This window comes from Urocitellus parryii, chromosome 11, assembly GCF_045843805.1.
Source record: "Urocitellus parryii isolate mUroPar1 chromosome 11, mUroPar1.hap1, whole genome shotgun sequence".
Lineage (NCBI taxonomy): Eukaryota > Metazoa > Chordata > Mammalia > Rodentia > Sciuridae > Urocitellus > Urocitellus parryii.
Window position 1 is genome coordinate 30,158,579 of NC_135541.1, and position 21,635 is coordinate 30,180,213.

At 44.6% G+C, this 21,635-nt stretch overlaps 2 protein-coding genes across 8 annotated transcripts in view; one reads left to right on the forward strand and one right to left on the reverse strand.

The window, feature by feature from the left end:
* The window catches only part of Mast2 (microtubule associated serine/threonine kinase 2), a 185,785-nt gene extending 178,210 nt beyond the window's left edge, over positions 1 to 7,575 (forward strand). For 3 of the 7 annotated variants that reach the window (XM_026397766.2, XM_026397770.2, XM_026397771.2), the window contains 13 exons: positions 19 to 151; positions 871 to 1,036; positions 1,524 to 1,625; positions 1,875 to 1,997; positions 2,175 to 2,284; positions 2,663 to 2,817; positions 3,062 to 3,345; positions 3,443 to 3,637; positions 4,267 to 4,493; positions 4,703 to 4,825; positions 5,267 to 5,403; positions 5,532 to 5,725; positions 6,019 to 7,575. In XM_026397766.2, coding sequence (XP_026253551.2) covers positions 19 to 151; positions 871 to 1,036; positions 1,524 to 1,625; positions 1,875 to 1,997; positions 2,175 to 2,284; positions 2,663 to 2,817; positions 3,062 to 3,345; positions 3,443 to 3,637; positions 4,267 to 4,493; positions 4,703 to 4,825; positions 5,267 to 5,403; positions 5,532 to 5,725; positions 6,019 to 7,520 — 3,451 coding nt within the window. In that variant the 3' untranslated portion in view covers positions 7,521 to 7,575. The remainder of the gene's footprint in view (positions 1 to 18; positions 152 to 870; positions 1,037 to 1,523; positions 1,626 to 1,874; positions 1,998 to 2,174; positions 2,285 to 2,662; positions 2,818 to 3,061; positions 3,346 to 3,442; positions 3,638 to 4,266; positions 4,494 to 4,702; positions 4,826 to 5,266; positions 5,404 to 5,531; positions 5,726 to 6,018) is intronic. The other 4 variants (XM_026397772.2, XM_026397768.2, XM_026397769.2 and 1 more) reach the window with 4 other exon arrangements.
* Positions 7,576 to 11,825: 4,250 nt separating this feature from the next.
* Pik3r3 (phosphoinositide-3-kinase regulatory subunit 3) overlaps positions 11,826 to 21,635 on the reverse strand; it is a 77,694-nt gene continuing 67,884 nt past the window's right edge. Inside the window, exons 8-10 of the mRNA XM_026397760.2 lie at positions 18,595 to 18,669; positions 17,579 to 17,749; positions 11,826 to 15,556 (exon numbers count right to left, since the gene is read on the reverse strand). Coding sequence (XP_026253545.1) covers positions 15,358 to 15,556; positions 17,579 to 17,749; positions 18,595 to 18,669 — 445 coding nt within the window. The 3' untranslated portion in view covers positions 11,826 to 15,357. The remainder of the gene's footprint in view (positions 15,557 to 17,578; positions 17,750 to 18,594; positions 18,670 to 21,635) is intronic.

A 21,635-nucleotide genomic window follows, 5' to 3' on the forward strand; every position in this document is an offset into this window, starting at 1 on the left:
CCCCCTGTGACCTCCCAGCCTCCTGATTACATCCATGGGGCACATCAAACTCACTGACTTTGGACTCTCTAAAATTGGCCTCATGAGTCTGACAACCAACTTGTATGAAGGCCACATAGAAAAGGATGCCCGGGAGTTCCTGGATAAGCAGGTAAGGAAAGTAGGTGAAACCCTGGGAACTGAATTCCAGGACTCATAATTAGGTCTTGGAGCCACATGTTTACTTGTGACCAGATGTTAGGACTGGAAGCTTCTATCTTTTCTACCTTTTGGTTCCAGGGAGACATTGAAATAGCACATTTGGAAAATAGGATGGGCCATGAGAATCATATGAATATAAAATCCAAAGTCATCTTTCTCCTCTGGGTTTGGAGAAAATAAGTCATATAGCTATTAATGTGGTTTCATATGAGATCAGTCCTGAACCCCTGGCCTGAGTCAAGGGCAGACCTCTCCTGGGGCCTGTTGTTCTTGGAACATAGCTCCAAATTCCACTTGGCTGGGGCTCAGTTCCCTGAGAACTGCCTCTGGATGTTGCCTGATTTGACTTTTCAGGTTGTGATGTTCACAAGTCCCTGTAGTAATCACATAAGGATAGGTTCTGTTCTTTGGGCTGGAGGGCAGAGGCCGTTTGTAGGACCAGATACCAGAAGGGAATGTTGCAAGCTCAGGGAGATTAGACATTGTGATTAATTAGGAAATACACCCCACCAAGAGTTCCAATTCTGGTTCCCTGATCCTGTTTCTCAATTAAGGCAAGCTGAGTCTTCCGAGACTTCTTTTCTAGGGTAGGAACATCCCCACTCCTCCAGCCATCATGCCAGTGAGCTGCCTCAGGATGCTGAGCCAGCCTGGCTTCTCTGTGCCCAGGTGTGCGGGACTCCAGAATACATAGCGCCTGAGGTGATCCTGCGTCAGGGCTATGGGAAGCCAGTGGACTGGTGGGCCATGGGCATAATCCTGTATGAGTTCCTGGTGGGTTGCGTCCCTTTCTTTGGAGACACTCCGGAGGAGCTCTTTGGTCAAGTGATCAGTGGTAGGTACTATCACCCTTACCCAGTGTGGAGTCAAAATCTAGATCCACAAATAAGAATTATGCATGCCCCTGTTGAGGCTTTGGATTTCTTGTTCTGAATTCAAGTGTGTGTGTTTAGTATGCTTGCTTCTTAGGAATATGTGTGCATGCACTCACGCACTGAGTCTCCTGGGACCTATCCTGTGAGTGTGAACTCTTTTTTTATTTTAGCAAATAAAGCAGGGTGAGCTGGAGCTCCAGGACAGGGGAAGTCACTGTTTTTATAATGCCCACCCTGGATCAAAAAGCCAGCCATGATCTAATAAGGAGTGTGATTCCTCTTGGAGGGGAGGAACCTATAGAACTTAAGGAATTTGGCTCCTAGATGGGGCTTTTTAGGGGCTCTGGACTGGCCCTTATGACCTCTCTTCCTTAATACTACACTGGGGCCTTCTGCATCTCCCCACTATCTATCTTTCCCTTTCTCTCTCATCCCTGATGACTTCAGATGAGATTGTGTGGCCTGAGGGTGAAGATGCACTACCCCCAGATGCCCAGGACCTCACCTCCAAACTGCTCCACCAGAACCCTCTGGAGAGACTGGGCACAGGTAAGTTAGGCCCTACTCTTTCTTTCTCACCACTTAGGAAAGGGGAAAGGGAGACCAAGCCCACACACCGTGAGGTTGAGGCTTCAGGTGTGGACAGTCTTTTGGGATCCTGAAGTTCTGCCCTGCTTGCTACAGGCAGAGAAAGAAAGGTGTTTGAGCTTAGGCTTCCAGGTGCACCTTTTCCAGGTCTGGCTTCTTGCTTGACTTGCTGGCCTGGACTCCACACAACTCATCCTACTTCTTGTCTAGGTAGTACTTATGAGGTAAAGCAGCACCCATTTTTTACGGGTCTGGACTGGACAGGACTTCTTCGCCAGAAAGCTGAATTTATTCCTCAACTGGAATCAGAGGATGATACCAGCTACTTTGACAGTAAGGCCACTGGGGGTGAGGTGGAGTGTCGGTCCTACCTGTGTGCTGAAAAGTGCCTATGCGTACTATGCCTATGCAGTGGGAACAACTTCTCAGGGCTCTGCTGAGGTCTGATAGGGTCACAAGGATGCCATCAGCAGGGTCCCTGAAGGGAACTGTCCTGTGTGTCTGGCCCAGCCCGTTCGGAGCGATACCACCATGTGGACTCAGAAGATGAGGAGGAAGTGAGTGAGGATGGCTGCCTTGAGATCCGCCAGTTCTCTTCCTGCTCTCCAAGGTTCAGCAAGGTACGACTTAGGAGGCCAGATCAGAGGGATGGGAGAAGAGGACCTGTCAAGAGACACACCTGGGGCAGGCTGAGGGAGTTGGTGATAGGACCACTTCAGAAAAAGAAGAGCAGAGTGCTGGGCTGCATAGAGTAGATGCTTCTAGAACCACTCTCACTAATTCCTGATATAAAAGATGTCAGGATCAACATCTCTTATATCAGGAATTAGTAAGAGTGGTTCTAGGTCAACAGGATAAGTGCTTCCCCAAATATTCAACTGGGATGTGGGGGAAGGAAGGGAAAGACTCAAATTCCAGTTTCAGGTGCCAAGGATGTGATTTGTCATTTGGGAGATGTCGCTGTCAGAGCCAACTCCAGTGTGTCCCTGTGCCCACAGGTATACAGTAGCATGGAACGGCTCTCACTGCTGGAGGAACGCCGGACACCACCCCCCACCAAGCGCAGCCTGAGTGAGGAGAAGGAAGACCGCTCAGATAGCCTGGCAGGGCTAAAGGGCCGAGACCGGAGCTGGGTGATTGGTTCCCCTGAGATGTGAGCACCCAGGGCTCGCCAGGGTGGGCAGCACAGCCAACCCTCCCTATCACACAAATCTTGGGAGAGATTCAGGTGCTGGGGAGGTGTGCTTGTGGGGGTAAGGTGGCATTCTCAAGGCAACCCTGGTGGAACATCTGAGGAGAAAAGTTCTGTGACTGTAGCTCTGTGTGCTCCTAAGGAAGCCTTGGCATGAGGAGGGAGACTGCTTGGGTCATCTCACCCCAGGCCTTATGTCTCACAGATTACGGAAGCGGCTGTCGGTGTCTGAGTCGTCTCACACAGAGAGTGACTCAAGCCCTCCAATGACAGTGCGACGCCGTTGCTCAGGCCTCCTGGATGTGCCTCGCTTCTCTGAAGGCCATGAGGAGGTCAGCAGCACCCCCAGGAGGCAACAGCAGGAGGGTATATGGCTTCTGACACCCTCTTCTGGAGAGGGGGCATCTGGGCCTGTCCCTGAAAGGCCTGTGGAGCGGCGACTAAAGCTGGATGAGGAGCCTCTCTGCCAGAGTGGTGCTTCTAGCTCAGGTGTGGCAGTGTGTGGTCAAAGGGCCTCGGCTGGGAGGACACTACAGGTAGGGAGGCTCAGCTGTATTGTGGGTCTCATTGTTCATTTGGCCCATAGCCACGGAGTCGCGAAGCCACGGGACCCCACAGCTGGCTGAGGGAGCCACAGCCAAGGCCATCAGCGACCTGGCTGTGCGTAGAGCTCGCCACCGGCTGCTCTCTGGGGATTCTATAGAGAAGCGGACCACTCGCCCTGTCAACAAAGTGATCAAGTCTGCCTCAGCCACAGCCCTTTCCCTCCTCATTCCTACAGGTGAGACCCCTAAAGAGCTGGGGTAAAACCCATAGAAAGGGCCTTAGAATCTCTGTAGGCCTGCAGCAGGGGTACAGGCGGCAGGTGTGTGTGTGTGTGTGAACCTCTGAGAAACTGTATGTCCCTTTGTTATGGAAATGAAAGTCTCCAAAGGTGTGCATTGGTGTCTGGAGTTGTGTGTGTGTATCAGGGCAGGACAGCACAGTGTGACAAGTGTAGGCTTTAAGGCAAAGATCTAATATTCAAATCTTGGCTTCATCACGAAAGGCTCTTGGCCTTGGGAAGTTTTTAATCCTTCTAAGCTTCAAGTTCTTCATTAAAAAATGTGGATAATAATAATGGCTAGCTTGTAGATAATTGCAATGTTTATTTATGTATGAAGAGTTTATGTAGTCCCCAACACATGCATAAATGCCGGTCCCCATCACCTGCACCCCCACCTCAGACCTGGGAAACTGAGTGGGTGAGAGGGCTTTGTGGGTCACGGGTTATGGGGAAGATACACCTGGGTCAGGCTCTGTCCGTGACTGGGGCTAGGAAGGAATCAGTAGACTGGAAAGGGCGCCAGGCTGGGACCATGGCCAGGCCAAGGCCTTTGACCCACTAAGTCCTGGCTTCTCCTTCTCCAGAACACCACACCTGCTCTCCATTGGCCAGTCCCATGTCCCCACACTCCCAGTCGTCCAACCCGTCATCCAGAGACTCTTCTCCAAGCAGGGACTTCTTGCCAGCCCTTGGCAGCTTGAGGCCTCCCATCATCATCCACCGAGCTGGAAAGAAGTATGGCTTCACCCTGCGGGCCATTCGTGTCTACATGGGTGACTCAGATGTCTACACTGTGCACCACATGGTGTGGGTATGTCTGGCCGTCTAGACTTGTTGTCTCAGCTCCATCACTCCTCCACTTTCCCCTCAGTGGAGCCTGTTTGTCCTTTCTTCTGTCACTGCCCATGCTATCCACAGGGGTCAAAGGGTGATGGTAAATGGGGTCGCAGCTTAATGATCAGAATAAGCCCTACACTTCCTGCCCAAGCTTCAGACTAAAGATGCTCTTTCCTGAGACAGCATGTGGAGGATGGAGGTCCAGCCAGCGAGGCCGGGCTTCGTCAGGGTGACCTTATCACCCATGTCAACGGGGAGCCTGTGCATGGGCTGGTGCACACAGAGGTGGTGGAGCTGATCCTAAAGGTTAGTGCTGGGAATGCTGCCCACTGTAGCCCCTGAACAACCCCAGTCTTGTTAGTCTGGACTGGCCAGAGAGGAGTGGGAGGGTTGAACACACATAGCACAGATTCCAGGGTCACAGAGAACTTGGGTGGCATAGCAGAGAGTTTTCTCCAGAAAGCAACAGCCTCATTAGCCAAGGCCCAGATTCTTCTGAGCTGTGGGTAGGACTGGCTAACAGGGCAAGGGAGCTTCTTCTCTGTCTTCCCGTCCCCAAACCACTCTGGACACCAATGGAAGCCATTTCCTAATCTGTGAGAGGGAAGACAGGCCTTATTCAGAAATGTTGGCACAGGAGCAAAAACTGGAGCTGTGGTATAGCCATATGCAGGGGTAGGGACAGGAGCAAGAATATGGCTACTATCTTAGCCTAGACCTCATACTTTGCTTTGCTTTGCTCCCCAGAGTGGAAACAAGGTGGCTATTTCAACAACTCCCCTGGAGAACACATCCATTAAAGTGGGACCAGCTCGAAAAGGCAGCTACAAGGCCAAGATGGCCCGAAGGAGCAAGAGGAACCGGGGCAAGGATGGGCAAGAAAGGTGAGCCAGTTAGTCAGAGGTCTGCTATGAGCACTTGGGTACTGGCAATATGTTGGGTGGCTTGACCCCAGGCCTAGAGTGTGTTGTGCTCCATGCACCGACTTGGCCTTGGACCCTTATCGTTACAGCAGAAAAAGAAGTTCCCTGTTCCGGAAGATCACTAAGCAGGCCTCCCTGCTGCACACCAGCCGCAGCCTTTCTTCCCTTAACCGCTCCTTGTCGTCGGGAGAGAGTGGGCCAGGCTCTCCCACACACAGCCACAGCCTTTCTCCCCGATCTCCCACTCAGGGCTACCGGGTGACCCCTGATACAGTGCACTCAGGTACAAAGGGCTCTCTGCAGGTAGAGACCACCCATTGGGAAATAGGAAGTGCCTTGGCCCTCTGCTCCCCGCATGTCCCACTCTCAGAATCCCTTTCAGCTCATGTCTAAAGATTCAGTAGTCTTGGGAGGAATTGATGGGGAAGGGAGTGACTTTATTTCTGTAGTCTGGGTACTGGTTCTTTGGTAGGGGAACATGGACAATCTTGGGACATCCCAGTGAGCCCTCCCTTGCCCCTTGGTCACTTCTTACAGATAACATTGATCCACCTTTGTCTCTCTGTTTGTACAAAGTAGGGGGGAATTCATCGCAGAGCAGCTCCCCCAGCTCCAGCGTGCCCAGTTCTCCAGCTGGCTCTGGGCACACACGGCCCAGCTCCCTACATGGTCTGGCACCCAAGCTCCAACGCCAGTACCGCTCTCCACGGCGCAAGTCAGCAGGCAGCATCCCACTATCTCCGCTGGCCCACACCCCTTCACCACCACCAGCAGCTTCACCTCAGCGTTCCCCATCACCCCTGTCTGGTCATGGAGCCCAGGCCTTTCCCACCAAACTTCACTTGTCACCTCCACTAGGCAGGCAACTCTCACGGCCCAAAAGTGCAGAGCCACCCCGCTCCCCACTGCTTAAGCGGGTGCAGTCAGCGGAGAAACTGGCAGCTGCACTGGCTGCTTCTGAGAAGAAGCGAGCTCCTTCTCACAAGCATGGTCTTGACCTGCCCCACTGTGAGCTAAAGAAGGAGCTGCCACCCAGGGAAGCCAGCCCGCTAGAGGTAGTTGGGACCAGGGCTGTGCTCTCTGGGAAAGGGGCACTGCCAGGGAAGGGAGTGCTACAGCCTGCTCCTTCACGGGCCCTAGGGACCCTCCGGCAGGACCGAGCTGAACGACGAGAGTCACTGCAAAAGCAAGAAGCTATCCGTGAGGTAGACTCCTCAGAGGATGACACCGATGAGGAACCTGAGAACAGCCAGGGTGCACAGGCATCCAACCCAGAAGTGAGCCAGAATCCACCCACCAGAGGAACAGGAGAGGGTGGGGAAGAGGATACCTTCTTGCCCAGGGACTCAAGAAACCAGGGTCTGGTGGTCCCAGGCCTATTGACAGGGGTCATATTAGGGCCTCCCAGAATAGAAGGTGCTAATGTTCCCCAGAGGTGGCTTGGGAGTCCACACGCCTTTGAGGAGGCTATCACCTCCTCCTCACCAGGCCCCAGCCTGTGTAGGTCTGGACCCTCAGACCCTACCCCTGCTGAAGGCTGCCGGAAGGCCCAGCACCTCCACACCCAGGCATTAACAGCACTTTGTCCCAGCTCATCAGGACTCATCTCTGCTGCTGCCTCCACCTCTGGGAAGTCAGGTACATGGTCCTGGAATTTCCTTATTGAGGACCCAGACAGGGTATCCCCAGGCAGAAAGACAACAGTGGAAGGTGGGCTATCCAACCCCCAAGATTTGGAAACTACAGCTCCAGTCCACCCTAAGAGCCCATCTCCCAGACAGGAGAGGAAGTCAAAGCCATCCAGTGCCCCTGGGCTGGCCCATACACCATGTGAGATTCCCAGCCAAAGTTGGCTGTGGGAGTCTGAATGTGCAGAAGTAGAGAAAGAAGAACCACCCCTGAGCATCACCAAAGTGCCTGATGCCTCAGGTGACAGAAGGCAGGACGTTCCATGCAGAGGCTGTCCTCTTACCCAGGAGCCTGGGCCCAGCCTGCTTTGGAGGAGCCGAGGACCAGGGAGCAACCCAAAGCATCAGGATTCCACATTAGCACCAGATGAGGTTTTAAAACAAACATAGCAGTTGTTTGCTATTTCTTGCACCAGACCTGTGTAATACACGCTCCTGGAAACACCTTTGTGTTTTGCATGCTTCTTTCCTTCAGTCATCACACTCGTAACTGTCGGTCTAGGTCCTGTGTTGCTGCTGGGAATATAACTGTGACTAAGACATTTCCACCCTCTTGGGAGGAACACACTATCTAGCTTCGCTTCTCAGAGACCATCTGGGTTCAAACATGAAGAACAGGTGAATAGGTAGTTTTGCTGAGTATGGTAGAGGGAGGGCTGTCAAAAGTGCAGCATATACAATATACCTGGTATGTTCAAGGAACCAAAGATAATTCAAAATGGAAATGGGTATGGCAAATTAAACAAGGTATGGCAAATTAAGCAAGACCGTATCTAATGGTCTTCCATTGTGTAGGTGATACAGAACTAAACCAAAGAAGATCATGTGGCAACTAATATTCCTACTAATGGATAATAAAGCTTGGGCTTTCCTGCCCGAGGTAGATCTGGGATTGAACCTAGGTCTCCCTTGACTATACAGCTCACATTCACCTCACTCAGAGTGTGTCTTAGCCAGTAAATGAGGAGGAGAAAAGGTACTAGTAGGTAAGGAGTTTAACTTTGAATGTTTTGGTTTTAAGGTTTGGTTTGGGGTTTCCCCATCCCTTTTTTATATTTTATTTAGAGACAGGGTCTCATTGAGTTGCTTAGGACTTTGCTAAGTTGCTGAGGCTGGCTTTGAATTCATGATCCTCCTGCCTCAGCCTCCCAAGCCACTAGGATTACAGGCATACACCACTGCACCTGGTTACTTTGGATGTATTGAATTTGAGCTATTTCTGGGTCATCCAGAAGGTAATTGGATGCACAGATCTGGAACTCAGGAGGAAAATCTATACTAGGTAGAAATGAGCCAACAGTATATCAACAATTAGTGTTCCTGAATCAACAATTCAGGAACACTGATATTTAAGGCAAAGAAGGGAGACTCAGAATAGCAACCAGAAGAGGAATCATAAAATCCAAGAGAAGAGTTTCAAAATGGAGTAGTTACTTGATAAAATGGTGAGTGGTCAGGTGAGATGAAAATAGAAAACTGCCTGTTCAGTGGTAAGTCCTTAGTATTTGTAGCCAGCAAACCCTTCCTGGGATGTTTGTCAGGTATGCCCCAGCAGTAAAGGTGGACATTGCTGTGTGCATTCTTCTTTGAGTAGAGCTATGGGAGTCAGGAGATGGCATCACAGGGCAGGGAGTGGGGCTTGATGGAGTATCAACGCTAGGGGTGCCTCCATGCCAAACCATCGTGCACTGACATTGTACTGAATGTCCCACAATCCAATGCCTAGGTCTCAAGGAGAGGGGTCAGGAAACTGGGAGACAGAATACTACCTTTGAGTCAGTGGCTGGAGGGGTGCCTCCTGTACTCTGCAGCCCTTTGTCATCCTGCATGGGGAGGGTGGTGGCCACCAGAGGGCGTGCTGTATCCACCTGCAGGGACATTTTAGCCTTCTGGTCCTCTTGATTTCACTTTCTTCTTCCTTCAGTTATTTATAGACAGCAAATCATGGGCTGCCTGCACTGGGCATTGGGAAGACAGGTTGCAGGATCCAGGAGGACGGCTTGGGAGATGAGTGCCCCACATAGGTCAGGATCTGGTCAGAAGCACCATACCATAAATATAGGTGAAGCGGATGGAAGGAAGCAGATTTTGCAGTTTCAAGAGAACTGCCTTCTTATGGGTTTTGAAATAAAAATGGGAAGAAGCCCTCGGACACCCAGCATTGTGTAGTGCAAATTCCTAGGGTACATGCCTCAAGTGCCAATGGTGCTGTCCTTGAAAAACACTGAATTATCCCAAGGGGAGTGAGGAAATTCTGAGAGGCAACTTCAAATTTATGTTTTATGAAGATCACTCTTGCTACAATACAGTCAGGCTTGCATTGAGCAGATAGGCCAGAGAGAGCATGATGCAGTGACCCATATAGTGGTCTGAACTAGGATAGCAACAGTGAAGAGAAAACCTTAATCTGAGGAAGGAGGGAAAGCATGGGAAGATGGACACAGATTTAGGGCCAACAGGAAAGAAATGGTTATTTAAAGCTCTACGAGGATTTCCCAGAGAATGTGTAGAATGAGAAGCCCAAAACTCTGGAATTAGCTGGGAGGATGGAGCCACTGAAAAGAGAAACGTGTGAGAAATGAGGTTTGCAACATTACAAAATCCATTTTATAGACTTACATTTTGTAATGTAGCAGTGTACAGTGACAGGCACCTGCAATCTCAGCTGAGGCTGAGGCAGGAGAATCACTTGAGCCCAAGAGTTCAGAGCCAGCCCGAGCAATGCAGCAAAAGAAAAAAAAAAAATTGTGATTTGCCCTAGGAACAATTGAAAGTTACTTATAATGTTTTATACAGGTTCAGGTTTGTAGTTTAAAAAGATAACTGGTCGCCATAATGAGAATGAATTTGAGGGGGCAAGAATGGAGGAAGGGAGACCTTCTAGGGATTAGGCTCTGTAGCAAAGCAATGAATTTAGAGAATTGATGGTTTCACTGGTGTTTAGAAGGTAAAATTAATAAGGGTTGGCAGAGGGTTTTATAGATATGGAACAAGGCTATCAAAGATGTTGACTACAGCTGGGGTTGTAGCTCAGTGGTAGAGTGCTCACCTAGCATGTGTGAGGTACTGGGTTCGATCCTCAGCACCACATAAAAATAATGAAGGTACTGTGTCCATCTACAAAAAAAAAAAAAAAAAGATGTTGACTACATTTCTGGCTTATGCCAAAATGAACCCAATTTCCATTCAGCGAAATATGAAACAATGGAAGAAACCAGGACCAGAAGGTGACCCTGCACAATCAGTCTCTGGCAGGAGAAATAGATGTAATTGGCCTAAAGATGGTGGGTGGATTCATGGATGTGGAGAAAATGGTTAGGTAAAAAGGCTTATATAAGAGGAAGGCTGGAGGAACATCAGAAAAACTAGGCGAATGAATTGTAATGAAGTCAATGAAAGAGCTTTCCATGAAGAACAGTCAACAGAAATGGATACTGAAGACATCGAAGTCGGCAGTTTCGGGTAGTGGAACCTGTACTAAAATGCTTCAGGTGAGGAAATAAACACATTTAGGCAGGTCTTTCAAAAGGTGTGGCTTTGAGGGGTGGGGAAAATAAGGAAAAGGATATGGGATTGAGTAGGGATTGAGGACATATAGAATGAGAGATAACCAAACAATAATGAAAAAATGGTAATTCATCATGGGAGCCAGGAATGGTGACACAATTATAAGCTTGTAACCATAGCTACACATAAGAGAGTTCCCTGAGAATGTGAGAGAAAAATAGAATCCAAAATATGTGCTGAGGAGATAGGCTTTTGTTGGAAGATATCTTTGTGATTAAAGGTGGGACTGAGAGGACTTTTTAGGGTGTTTGTAGGTCTGGTGGTAGGACGAGAAGGGAATTCATAGCCAACCATGTGTTTTCTCTGAAGTATACAAGTTTGAAGTGCCTATGGGCCCCTCTAGTTCCCAGTGGAAATGACCAGATAGATGGCAAGTAGAAGTCGAAAGACAGGATAGGCAGGAGATAAGAAAGGAATTTTGAGTGTCCTCAGCACACTCAAAATATTTTCCCCACCTCTTAAATTTAGGTTTAAGGGAACTCATCCACGCCTTGTATGTATAAAGTGTATAGAGGGGAGGAAGGACACATGCAGTCACTTAGAACAACAGACCATTCCCTGCTCAATCTGATTTTGTAATTGATGTATAATCGGGTGAGGCCTGAGACACATGGATGAGAACTACAACATACTGTGTGACAAGATACATTGTCATGTTTGCTGATTATATTCCTAGCACATAGGAACCTTAACAAAGTGCCTTGAAGTATAGTGACAATTGCCTAGGAAAACAAAAGGATAAGACCCTAAGACAATCCATTTACCCTGTCCCAGAGTAGAAGGTGAAAACACTTCTTTCTAGGCAGAAATATGTGATGCGCTTATTAGAAGGGGAGGAAATGGCCCTCAGATATAATTTTCTCAGTATCTGGGTGGACAGGGCTCATGGTAATGCCAGTTAGGGTCTTCCTCTTTAGGGGAGGAAAGGAACACCTTGTGACCTCCAGTTCAGCCTCAGGACTGATCTTTTGGTGTTTATTAGAAGGACTGGGAGTGTCACTGGTTTTTCAACACCCTAGTCCTCTTACCTTGCCCTTGCCCCTGCCCCACCCCCTGCCCCAGCCCACCCTTCCATAGCATCAAGACAAAAAGGTGCTTTATTGCAATGTCTTTATTGCATTACTGCAGCAAGTTGGCCAGACTATCCCCTCTTGGGGAAGGTAAAAAACAAAAGCCACAGAATTGTCTTCCTCACCTTCCCCCCACCCTCACCCACAACTGCACAGCAATGTCTGAACACATTTGGTGACAAGAACAATTTGCAAAAGTGGTCTAGGAACTACATTATGAATTGTCCCAACACAAGACACATAGTTGGCTTCCTTGTGAATCAGATTTTTTTACGTAAACTACATGAATTTTGACTACATCAAAGACAACAGAATAGGCTTTTCACAAGTAACAACAGGGCACCAAAGTCACATGCTGGAATCTGTAAGGAAATAAGGTTGGTTGTCACAAGTGGCTGGAGCTAAAGCAAGGCTGAACAGTTGTCAGCTGGGGGGCCAGGCAGGTCTCTTCTGGACCCTCTGGTTTCTGTGGCCATTGAAACCTCACAGAGGCCTACGATGGGGTCTTAATGGGCAGCAGAGATCAACCTAGAAACCAGCAACTGCCCAAATGTAATTCTTGACTCACTCAATAGAATGCATAGGGCTAGTTTCCTTTCAGCAAGAAGAAGAGACCCAAAGAAGATACCAAATTGGTTCTCAGAGCTTCTTCAGGGTATATGAGGTCTAAAGTAAATGGGAAAGCCCATCAAGTCCTGGGAGAAGGAAGATTAGAGGTGTTAGGAGGTCTTTATCCTTGGCCAGATCAATGATAAGGACACAGGCAATCTATCCAGGCCTGAACCATGGCCAAGGTTTGGCATCTAGCCAGGTAGAGAGAGCCTTGTTCAGTGATGAAAGCTCTACCTGGAAAAAAGGTAGGCCTTGGACCTGTGTCCAGCCAGCCCCAAGCTGCCTTCATGTTGGTGGCTGGTTTATCTAGCCAGGAGAATAATGGGCCTCACTGGTCTTGGTTTGTCTCTGCCTCCATGAGAATGCAGTTAAGATGCCGAGAGAAAATCTCAGGGCCCAGGTCACAGGACAGGACACAGAACTATACTCATATGAAAAAGGCCAAGACCTGCTCCCCAGCCATGGAGTGAGCTTGCCCCGCCACACACACTGGGGTCACTATTTAGCAGAACGGACCATATGCCATTTATGCTGGCTCAGAATCAAGCAAATCATGTGGCAACTGGTCAGAAAAAAAACACCTTAAAATTTCTCAAATGATCCTTGATTTCAGATCTCACAAAACAATGAATTCAAGAATGAGAAAAGGAAAAAAGTGGGGACAGGGAGGAATGTAGGAATGAAAAACAGCAGTCCTCCACAGTCAACCCAAGTGTAGATAGTAAGATAGTGCTCTGCTCTCATGCTGCACACTCTCAATGTCTGACCAACAGGGTACAAACTACCCTGATACATTGTTCAACACTACAGATGTGTGTATGCTATCCCATTTTGGTTTATTGTAAGAGACATTCGGAACACATTAAATTTTAGTACCTGATAGGAGGGATTCCTTGCACCCAATCTTGAGCATGTAACTACTTGAGCAGGTTCAACACCAGATGCCAAGCCACCCTGGGGTGACCACCAGCAATTAGCCTCCTATTACTCAGTAAACCTTTCAGCAAGATTTCAATCTGGCAGTTTGGGGAAAGGATGTGCTAGCTATCAGTAAAGGACTTAACTGATGGTGGAGGGATTTCACTTGTCTCTATCTCAACCCAATCCTTAAAGTGTAATGTAAACAAGGAAAAGCCAAAAAGAAATGCCCTTTCCTTCCAATCCTCATTGTTAGTAACTCTGGAAGTCTTTCCAAAAACTTTTAATCTATGTCTGTCTATATAATACTAGTCCATTCTAGATATTGTCACCAAGATAATGCTCAGGGAAAGTAATATTTGTTTTTCAGCCCCAAAACTAGAGCTTTCCTAGCTATTAGCCTTAGGAACCAAGATCCAGGTACTAGCTCAACCTGACTGCAAAGCTCTGGACTCAAAACAGCTGACTCACACTAAGCCCACTATGGTTCCAGGATTGGCTTAGAGGCAGCTGGACTCTATTTGTCAAATGAATGCTGACTGGAGAGTGTGGGGCAAAATGGAGGCAGAAGTTGATGCCTGCCCTCCACTCAGCTCGCCTAGCTTCACTCAGCTGGAAGGCTTAAGCCACATGGAGCAGAAGATTCCTGGCCTAAGATTACAGCCACTGGAGCATGAGGGCAGACTGTGCACATTGCCCTAATGGCAGGATCACAAAAAAGGCAAAGACAAAAGCTTCCAGATGGCTTCTACTAACAGTCTAAACTCCAAGCCATCTTCTCCCTGCAAAAGCTTCAAAACCACTATATGGAAGCACATGTGTAATGTGGCGTGACCCTCACCCTGCACACCAGGGCCTCTGGGTCTGTGATTTACTGAGGTGTCCCTGACCACAATCTGATTCCCCTCCTTAGCCAAGTAGGCTCCCGAGCCCTACCAAAGCAAAGGAGGGGTAGATGAAAGGAAATTAAATCATTTATAGTATTTTTGCAGGGCCTTTAAACTTGGGGAAGCACACGTAAGAATGTTGTTCTATATCATTATTTGGTATATCAAGCCATCTAAAAGCACTGGATTGCACCTTTTCTTTACTTATACAAACAAGTTACAAAAGTTTCAAACAACAGATCATTCTTTAGGCTAGGGAAACACCACACAAGCACCAACTTTGTTTTATGATTCAAAGCTCACTATCCCCACAAAAAGAATGCTATTTCTCATCTGAGAAACGAGGGCAGGGCAGAAGGAAATACATCAACCAGTTTTAGTGTTTGCTAAAACTCACATTTCTAGTTTTCTTATTTTCAAGTTTTGGTACAGAAGTATGCATTTAGCTACTAGTGCCACTTTCTCTCCTTAGACCTTAGTCTGGCAACAAACATTGTTTTGCTGGTGTCTGAACATAAATGCTTCTTTAGAGGGAGGAGATAGTGAGACGCTGAAGCCTAAGTTATGTTGGTAAGAAATAAAGTACCTTCAGTTGAAGGAGTTTTTTACCCCTTACTTAGATTCTTTAAATGAAATCCCAAACCTCCCTACATTGCTTTGGTTGTTTTTTTTTTTTTTAAACCAAATCCCATCCTACCACAGAACCAAAACAGTCATCTTTTGGGGGAGAAGAGAAACTGCTAAAGCAAATCTGAACTCCCAAAAGAGCCATGTCTCTGCTGCATTCTCAGAGTTGAAGAACAAAAGAGGACATGGACTCTTCAGATGTTTCCAAGTACGACTCCCACCCTCTACCCCATCAAGCCTAGTGTTTCTGTAGAGGGTGCCTGGCTAAACAAAAATAAAAACCCCAATGAAATAGACTTTCCAAAACAACATCTGCTTCCAGGTTAGTATGTCAGTGCAGCAGCACAGCTGAGTCCCAGAGACCCCAGGCCCCTGATTCCCCCCATCCTGGCCAGCTACTGCTCGGCCTCTCCACTTCCACTTCACATTCACAGATTCACTTCTTGTGCAAAACAAGCAGTCTACGTAGAAAGAATGCCCTCATCGTAGTCTAATAAAAACTGTAGAAAAAAATGCTAGAGAGCCACCTCTCTTCCCACTCCCTCTTTATCTGCAGAGTGAAGGCATCTGTGCATGAACAGGATAGGCAAGCCTAACGTTGAGGGAGTCATTGTGCTGAATCAGGGATGTCTGCTGGTAATGGAGCACCAGCTCCTTCAGTGAGCTGTACAGGTTGTAGGGCTCTGCAAAGCCATATCCCCGAGCAGTGCTGTAGATCACACAGTGTTTCACTTCCCCATCGGCACTGCAAAGAGACACCAGAGAAAAATGTTAAGGCAGTTCACAAAAAAGGGACAATGAATGGTCAGAAGTCTGAGAGCAATTGTTATATAAAGGAGGAGACCCATAAGTGTTTTGTCAATCAGACAAAGCTTGTAAAATTGTGTTCTCCTCACCCTCTTATAGGTTTGGCCACAGACAGACATATTGAATGCAGAGTTTATTTCTCAACTCTCAATTCTATTCATTGATCTACATGTCTACCCTTCTCAGTACCACACAAGTCTTGATTAATATAGCTTTGTAATAACTTATGAAATCAATGTGTGACTTCTCCAACTTGTTTCTATTTTTTGAAGGTTATTTTGGCTACTCGGGATCCCTTGCATTTTCCTACGAATTTTAGGAACATCTTGTCAATTTCTGCAAATACCTAGCTAGGATTCTGATAGATCTGTGCTGAATGCATAGATCAATTAAGTATTCTTAATATATAAGATATTTTCACTTATTTTTATTTATTCCTGACAGTGGAATGTAAATATTTTGACATATTTATACAAACATGAATTAGGATCTAATTAGGATCTATTTTTCTTAAAAGATTTCAAACTTGCAAAAACTATCCTCCCCTGTCATTTCCATTCAGATGACTTCAGCAGCACAGGTCAAAGAGAAATGAAATGTTGCAAGTAGTTCTATCTTTGGATGACAGTAAACCAATGCACTTTATGATGCACTTCCATTTTTTTGCCCATAAACAACCATCCATCCTTTCAAAGTCCAGCCCCAAACTTCTTTTTCTTCACCATAATTAACAGTTCTACATGTGACCAACCTTCTAGTGATACCTATTTCACAGTGATTTTGTTTATCCTAAATAATTTATGAAATTAAGAAAGCCTGGTGCAACTGAAAAATGTGGTTTTTGAAACCTGGCAAACTTGATTCAAACACTTGAATCCATGACATAAATAGACTACTGAAGGCAGGATGATCAAACAAAGCAGATTAATATGAATGTCCTTTGTCTATCCTTACTTTCTTTGAGGGCACAATAACTTTGCCATCTTTATTTTGCCTTCTGCCATACCCAGGAGTAGCATAATTATATAACAATAGTAGTAGGTAACATTTACTTATTATGCCCTATTTAAAGCATACTACATTATATATATATATATATACACACACACACACACACACACACACAAATATGTTATTTGAATTTTACCAAAACCTCAAAGTAGGTATTGTTTTTATTACCCCCATTTTATAGATAAAGAAACTGGGCAAAGAACAGTTAAGTAATTTACCCAGAGTTACACAGCTGATAAGCAGTTAGAACCTACATCTGAACCCATTATATCTGGCACCAAATCTTGCCCTCACCATCATATCATCTTCTAAGTACAAACTGTGTCAAAGAAGATGTGCCTTCTTAAGGAATATACATAACACTCAGGCAAATTCTGATTAAGATAGAGTTATATTGGGCTGGGGTTGTAGCTCAGTGGTAGAGTGCTTGCCTAGCATGTACAAGGCCCTGGGTTTAATCCCCAGCACCACATAAAAATAAATAAATAAATAAAATAAAGGTATTGTGTCCAAATACAACTAAAAGTAAATTAAAAAAAAAAAAAGATATAGTTATCTCCAAATTTCACTTTCCATTAAAAAGAAAACAGACTTTTCCCAATAAATTCCTAAGAGCATCTTAAGAAAAATGTATCCACATTTTATATCACTATCTAAATAAATTTAATTAAAAATTAAATTAGGCATATGAGACTACTAAAGAATTTTTTTTTTCAATTCTAGACTCACAGACACTTGAACTCCAATAGCAACAACACAAGGCCTAATCTGTTTACCATGTAAATTAAAATCCCCAAGATAACTTTAGATATTATTTTTTCTAAAATTGTTTTCTTTGTACCAGTATTAATGATCTAAGTAAGCCATGGGTCTTTATTACTATATGTTAACTAATTTCATGAGGGGTTGACTTTCTATTAATCAATGCATAAGATTTCAAAAGACTTACACCACAGAGCAGGCATAGCATCCTTTCTTGCTACTTTCACGAATTAAAAATGCACCATCAGGTTTCCCATAAAGCAAGTCCTCTGCTTGTACACGATTGATATCTTCAACAAACCAGGTTTTCTCATCATAATGTGGCAAGTTTTCATCTTCCTCATTGATAAAATAGGTCCTAAAATTTAAATATTTAAAATATTATTCTAATAATCAGTTTATTTATATCTAACAGCAAATTCATAAATAAAATGCTCTTCTAAATCTTTAACCATAAAATGACAAAATCAAAATTGCAATTGGTTGGGTGTTGTTATTTTTTGTTTGTGGTGTACTGGGGAGCTTGAGCCCAGGGGTACTCTAGCAAAGGTACAGCCTCAACCCTTTATTTATTTATTTATTTATTTAGGCAGGTGCCAGGGATTGAACCCAGGGTACTTAACCACTGAGCCTCATCCCCAGCCCTTTTTTATATTTTATTTAGAGACAGTGTTGCTAAGTTCACTAAATTGCTGAGGCTGGTTTAAACTTGCGATCCTCCTGTCTCAGATCCTCCTGTGTCAGCCTCGAGCCACTGGGATTACAGGAGTGCGCCACCATACCTGTTATTTTTTATTTCGAGACAGGGTCTCACTAGTTGCCTAAGTTGGTCTCAAACTTGGAAACCTCCTGCCTCAGCCTATGAAATCACTGGGATTATAAGCACAGCTAGTTAGGTAGTTTTTAACAAATTCATTACTTGCTATGGTACAGAAAACATAGAATTCACATGTCTTATCCAATAAGCTGAAACATACATATCTGAATAGTAGTTTTTACACATCCAGTTTTCATGGGACTGGACAGGTTTCTGAACTCAAGTGCCCATAGGGTACTCTTAAGACAATTCAATTAAAAAGAGATGCAAAGTTCTTCATTCAATATCCTCAAGTGACAATGAGAACCACTTTTCAGCATGATAAGAAAGCCTCTGTCTTATTCTAGGAACAAAGCCTCTGACAGAAAGGTTTAGAGACAACTTACTCATCAGCATCCTCATTCTTGATTCCCAGCCAGGCATTCAGGCGCTTCTGTCTCACTCCTTTGTGATTGAGCCATCTGCCAGAGGGAAGAAACCATGTCAAAATTTATATAAACTGCTTAAACAAAGTAGATAAATCCAAGGCAACCAAATTTCCTGAGTCCAGGAACCTCTTATTTTCCCTAGTGTCACAAAGAGTAGCCAGAGGTTTCCCTAAATGAGTCTCTCCGTTACTTTTCTTTAAATTATACTATGATGAATTAATCTTTTACACAAACGGCAGAAATACAGAAAACAACTTGAAATTAGACACATCTCTTACTTTCCTTTTTTTTTTTTTTTTTCCTTTTCTAGAAGCTTATGCCACTCAAACACAGTGGCACATCTGTTTCAGAAATCATTAGTTTGGTGAGCATGGTATCACTAAGCCAGAGGACCCACTTCCTGTGTGACCTGTTGAATTAAGTTTAAAATTCTAACCAGTAATTTCAAGATCCAATTTTGTACCTAAGTAGACAAGAAATTCAGGATGGCAAACTGAGTAATTAATATGAGTTTATTTTATCACCAAGCAAATCATGGTAACTTAAAATACTAACATTTAGATATAAAATGATGTAAACTATTAAGTTTATTTCCTTCTAGATGGCCAATAGTCTAAAACTTAAGTAGAGAATAAAAACTTTCATTCATTACCACCCCCAACCAAGACTCCTTATCAGTCAGGTCTCATCATGCCATCTCCTCAGATATAACTACCCTAACTGTCCCAACCAGACAGCCCCCAATCATTCTCCACCCTTTATTTTATCAACTTCATAGCACTTGGCTAAAATTTATAATTTTATGTTTTCACTGCTTAGGTTTGTCTCCCTCACTAAAATGTAAATTGCTTTAAAGAAAGGGGTCTGTCCTGTTCAAAGCTATATTCTCAATGCTTAAAATGGTACAAGCACAAGGATATTCAGATATTGATATTAAATTAATACACAGTAAACATTTGCCAGTGGACTGCTTTTAGAGGGCAAGGGGGGAGGGGCCATACTGTGGACTGAACCCAAGGATGCTCTACCACTCAGTTATATCCCCAGCCCTTTTTAATCTTTTAGATTTTGAGACAGGATCTTGCTAAGTTGCCCAGGCTGGCCTCGAACTTTAAATCCTCCTGCTCAGCCTACCAAATCACTATGCAACCTAGCCTGGCTGGTGGACTGCTTTTAACAAAATCTTCACAATTCCAAGATCATCTTCTATCTGTCTCTGACCTCAAGTACATTACATAATCTAAATCATACCTAATTTTTTACATAATCTAAATCATACCTAATTTTTAACTTTTTTTTTTTTAGAGAGAGAGAGAGAGAATTTTAATATTTATTTTTTAGTTTTCGGCGGACACAACATCTTTGTTTGTATGTGGTGCTGAGGATCGAACCCGGGCCACACACATGCCAGGCGAGGGCACTACAACTTGAGCCACATCCCCAGCCCCTTAAGTTTCTTTTAAAACTCTTTCACACAGATTTTTCAGACTGTCTCAGGAAGACTCGCCTTTTAGTTTACCTGATTTCATGTTAATACTTAATGAAGCTGGAAAATAGATAATATGATTTTGATAGAACCAATTTAATAACAATCCCACATTACCACTTCTAGTAAAATATCTTGAGACTCTCCTCTAAACATTCTTATCACCAAAGTTTTCTATCCTTAAAGAAACCAATCTTCTCTTTATTAAAGAAACAAGTAGGGCTGAGGCTGTAGCTGAGTGGCAGAGCACACGTATGAGGCACTGGGTTTGATCCTTAGCACCACATAAAATAAACAAATAAAGACATTCTGTCCATCTCCAACAACGACAACAAAAAAAAAAAAAAAAGGAAAGAAACAATTATACTGGGTAAGAAGTTTGAGCTGAATTAATCACACCATAGTTTCTCCTGAGCCCCATTTTCTTTTAACCACCAACCACTTTACACCAAGCCTTCCATTCTGGGAGGGAAATTAGCACAAGAAAGGCTAGGAGAAAAGGAAACAAAGAACAATGTTTGGTCTACCTTCCATTTATGAAACTTTCTCAATCTCCCCAAAATCCACTTGAAAGATTATTATGCAGTTTGGAGTCCTATTAACAATGCCAAGAGCTGTTTAACTTTTAAAAGTCATTTTGAAAAAGCTCAAATTACATTAGTTAATATGTAATTCATACTTAATTTACTGTTATTGAGTAATACATAATCACATGTAAAGGCTGTAAATTCCACGGGAAAAATATGAGGCAAGGCGTCAAAAGACCTATATCTAGTTCTCTCTTTTATAAATTTTTTTAAACTTTTATTTTAGTTGTTAATGGATCTTTTCTTTCTTAAATTTATTTATTTATTTATTTATTTATTTATTTATGTGTATGTATGCGGTGCTGAGGATCGTACCCCAGTACTTTACATGTGCCAGGCAAGTGCTCTACCACTGAGCCACAACTCCAGTCCCTTATTTTCATTTTTTTGTTATTTTTAATGCTGATTCTAATTGTGTAGTCTCAGACCAGCCTCTCTTTGAACCTTAGTCAGCTCTTCCTTCAAGAAAAAAGAAAAAGAAAAAAAAAAACAAGGAAAATACACTCCCATAGTTTACACTGAAATTATCTTCAGAGAGAAAACAATAGTTTATATCCTTTCCTTGCTTCTGCCCCAGCAAGTCGGGGTGGAGGTGTATACAGCATTCTTTATAAAGATCTAATTGGCCTTATAACCTAACTAGCACACTTGAAGAGGAAGAAAGTTTGTGTTTCAGTCTCCTGTGATCAAGAGATTAAGCTAGGAAGTCACTCAAAGAGGGGACAGAAAAAAACGTTTCAACTTAAAGCAGTAGTCCCTGGACTACTAAATAAATATGAAATGGTGTGACGAAGTGGGTGGCTCACACACAGGCACCTGAATGGAACACAAGAAGATTTTAAGATACAGGGTCTATTAATAGTCAAATAGGAGATTATTGTGAAGGGCACCTCTGAATTTTCTAGAACAGAAGTATTTAACCAGAT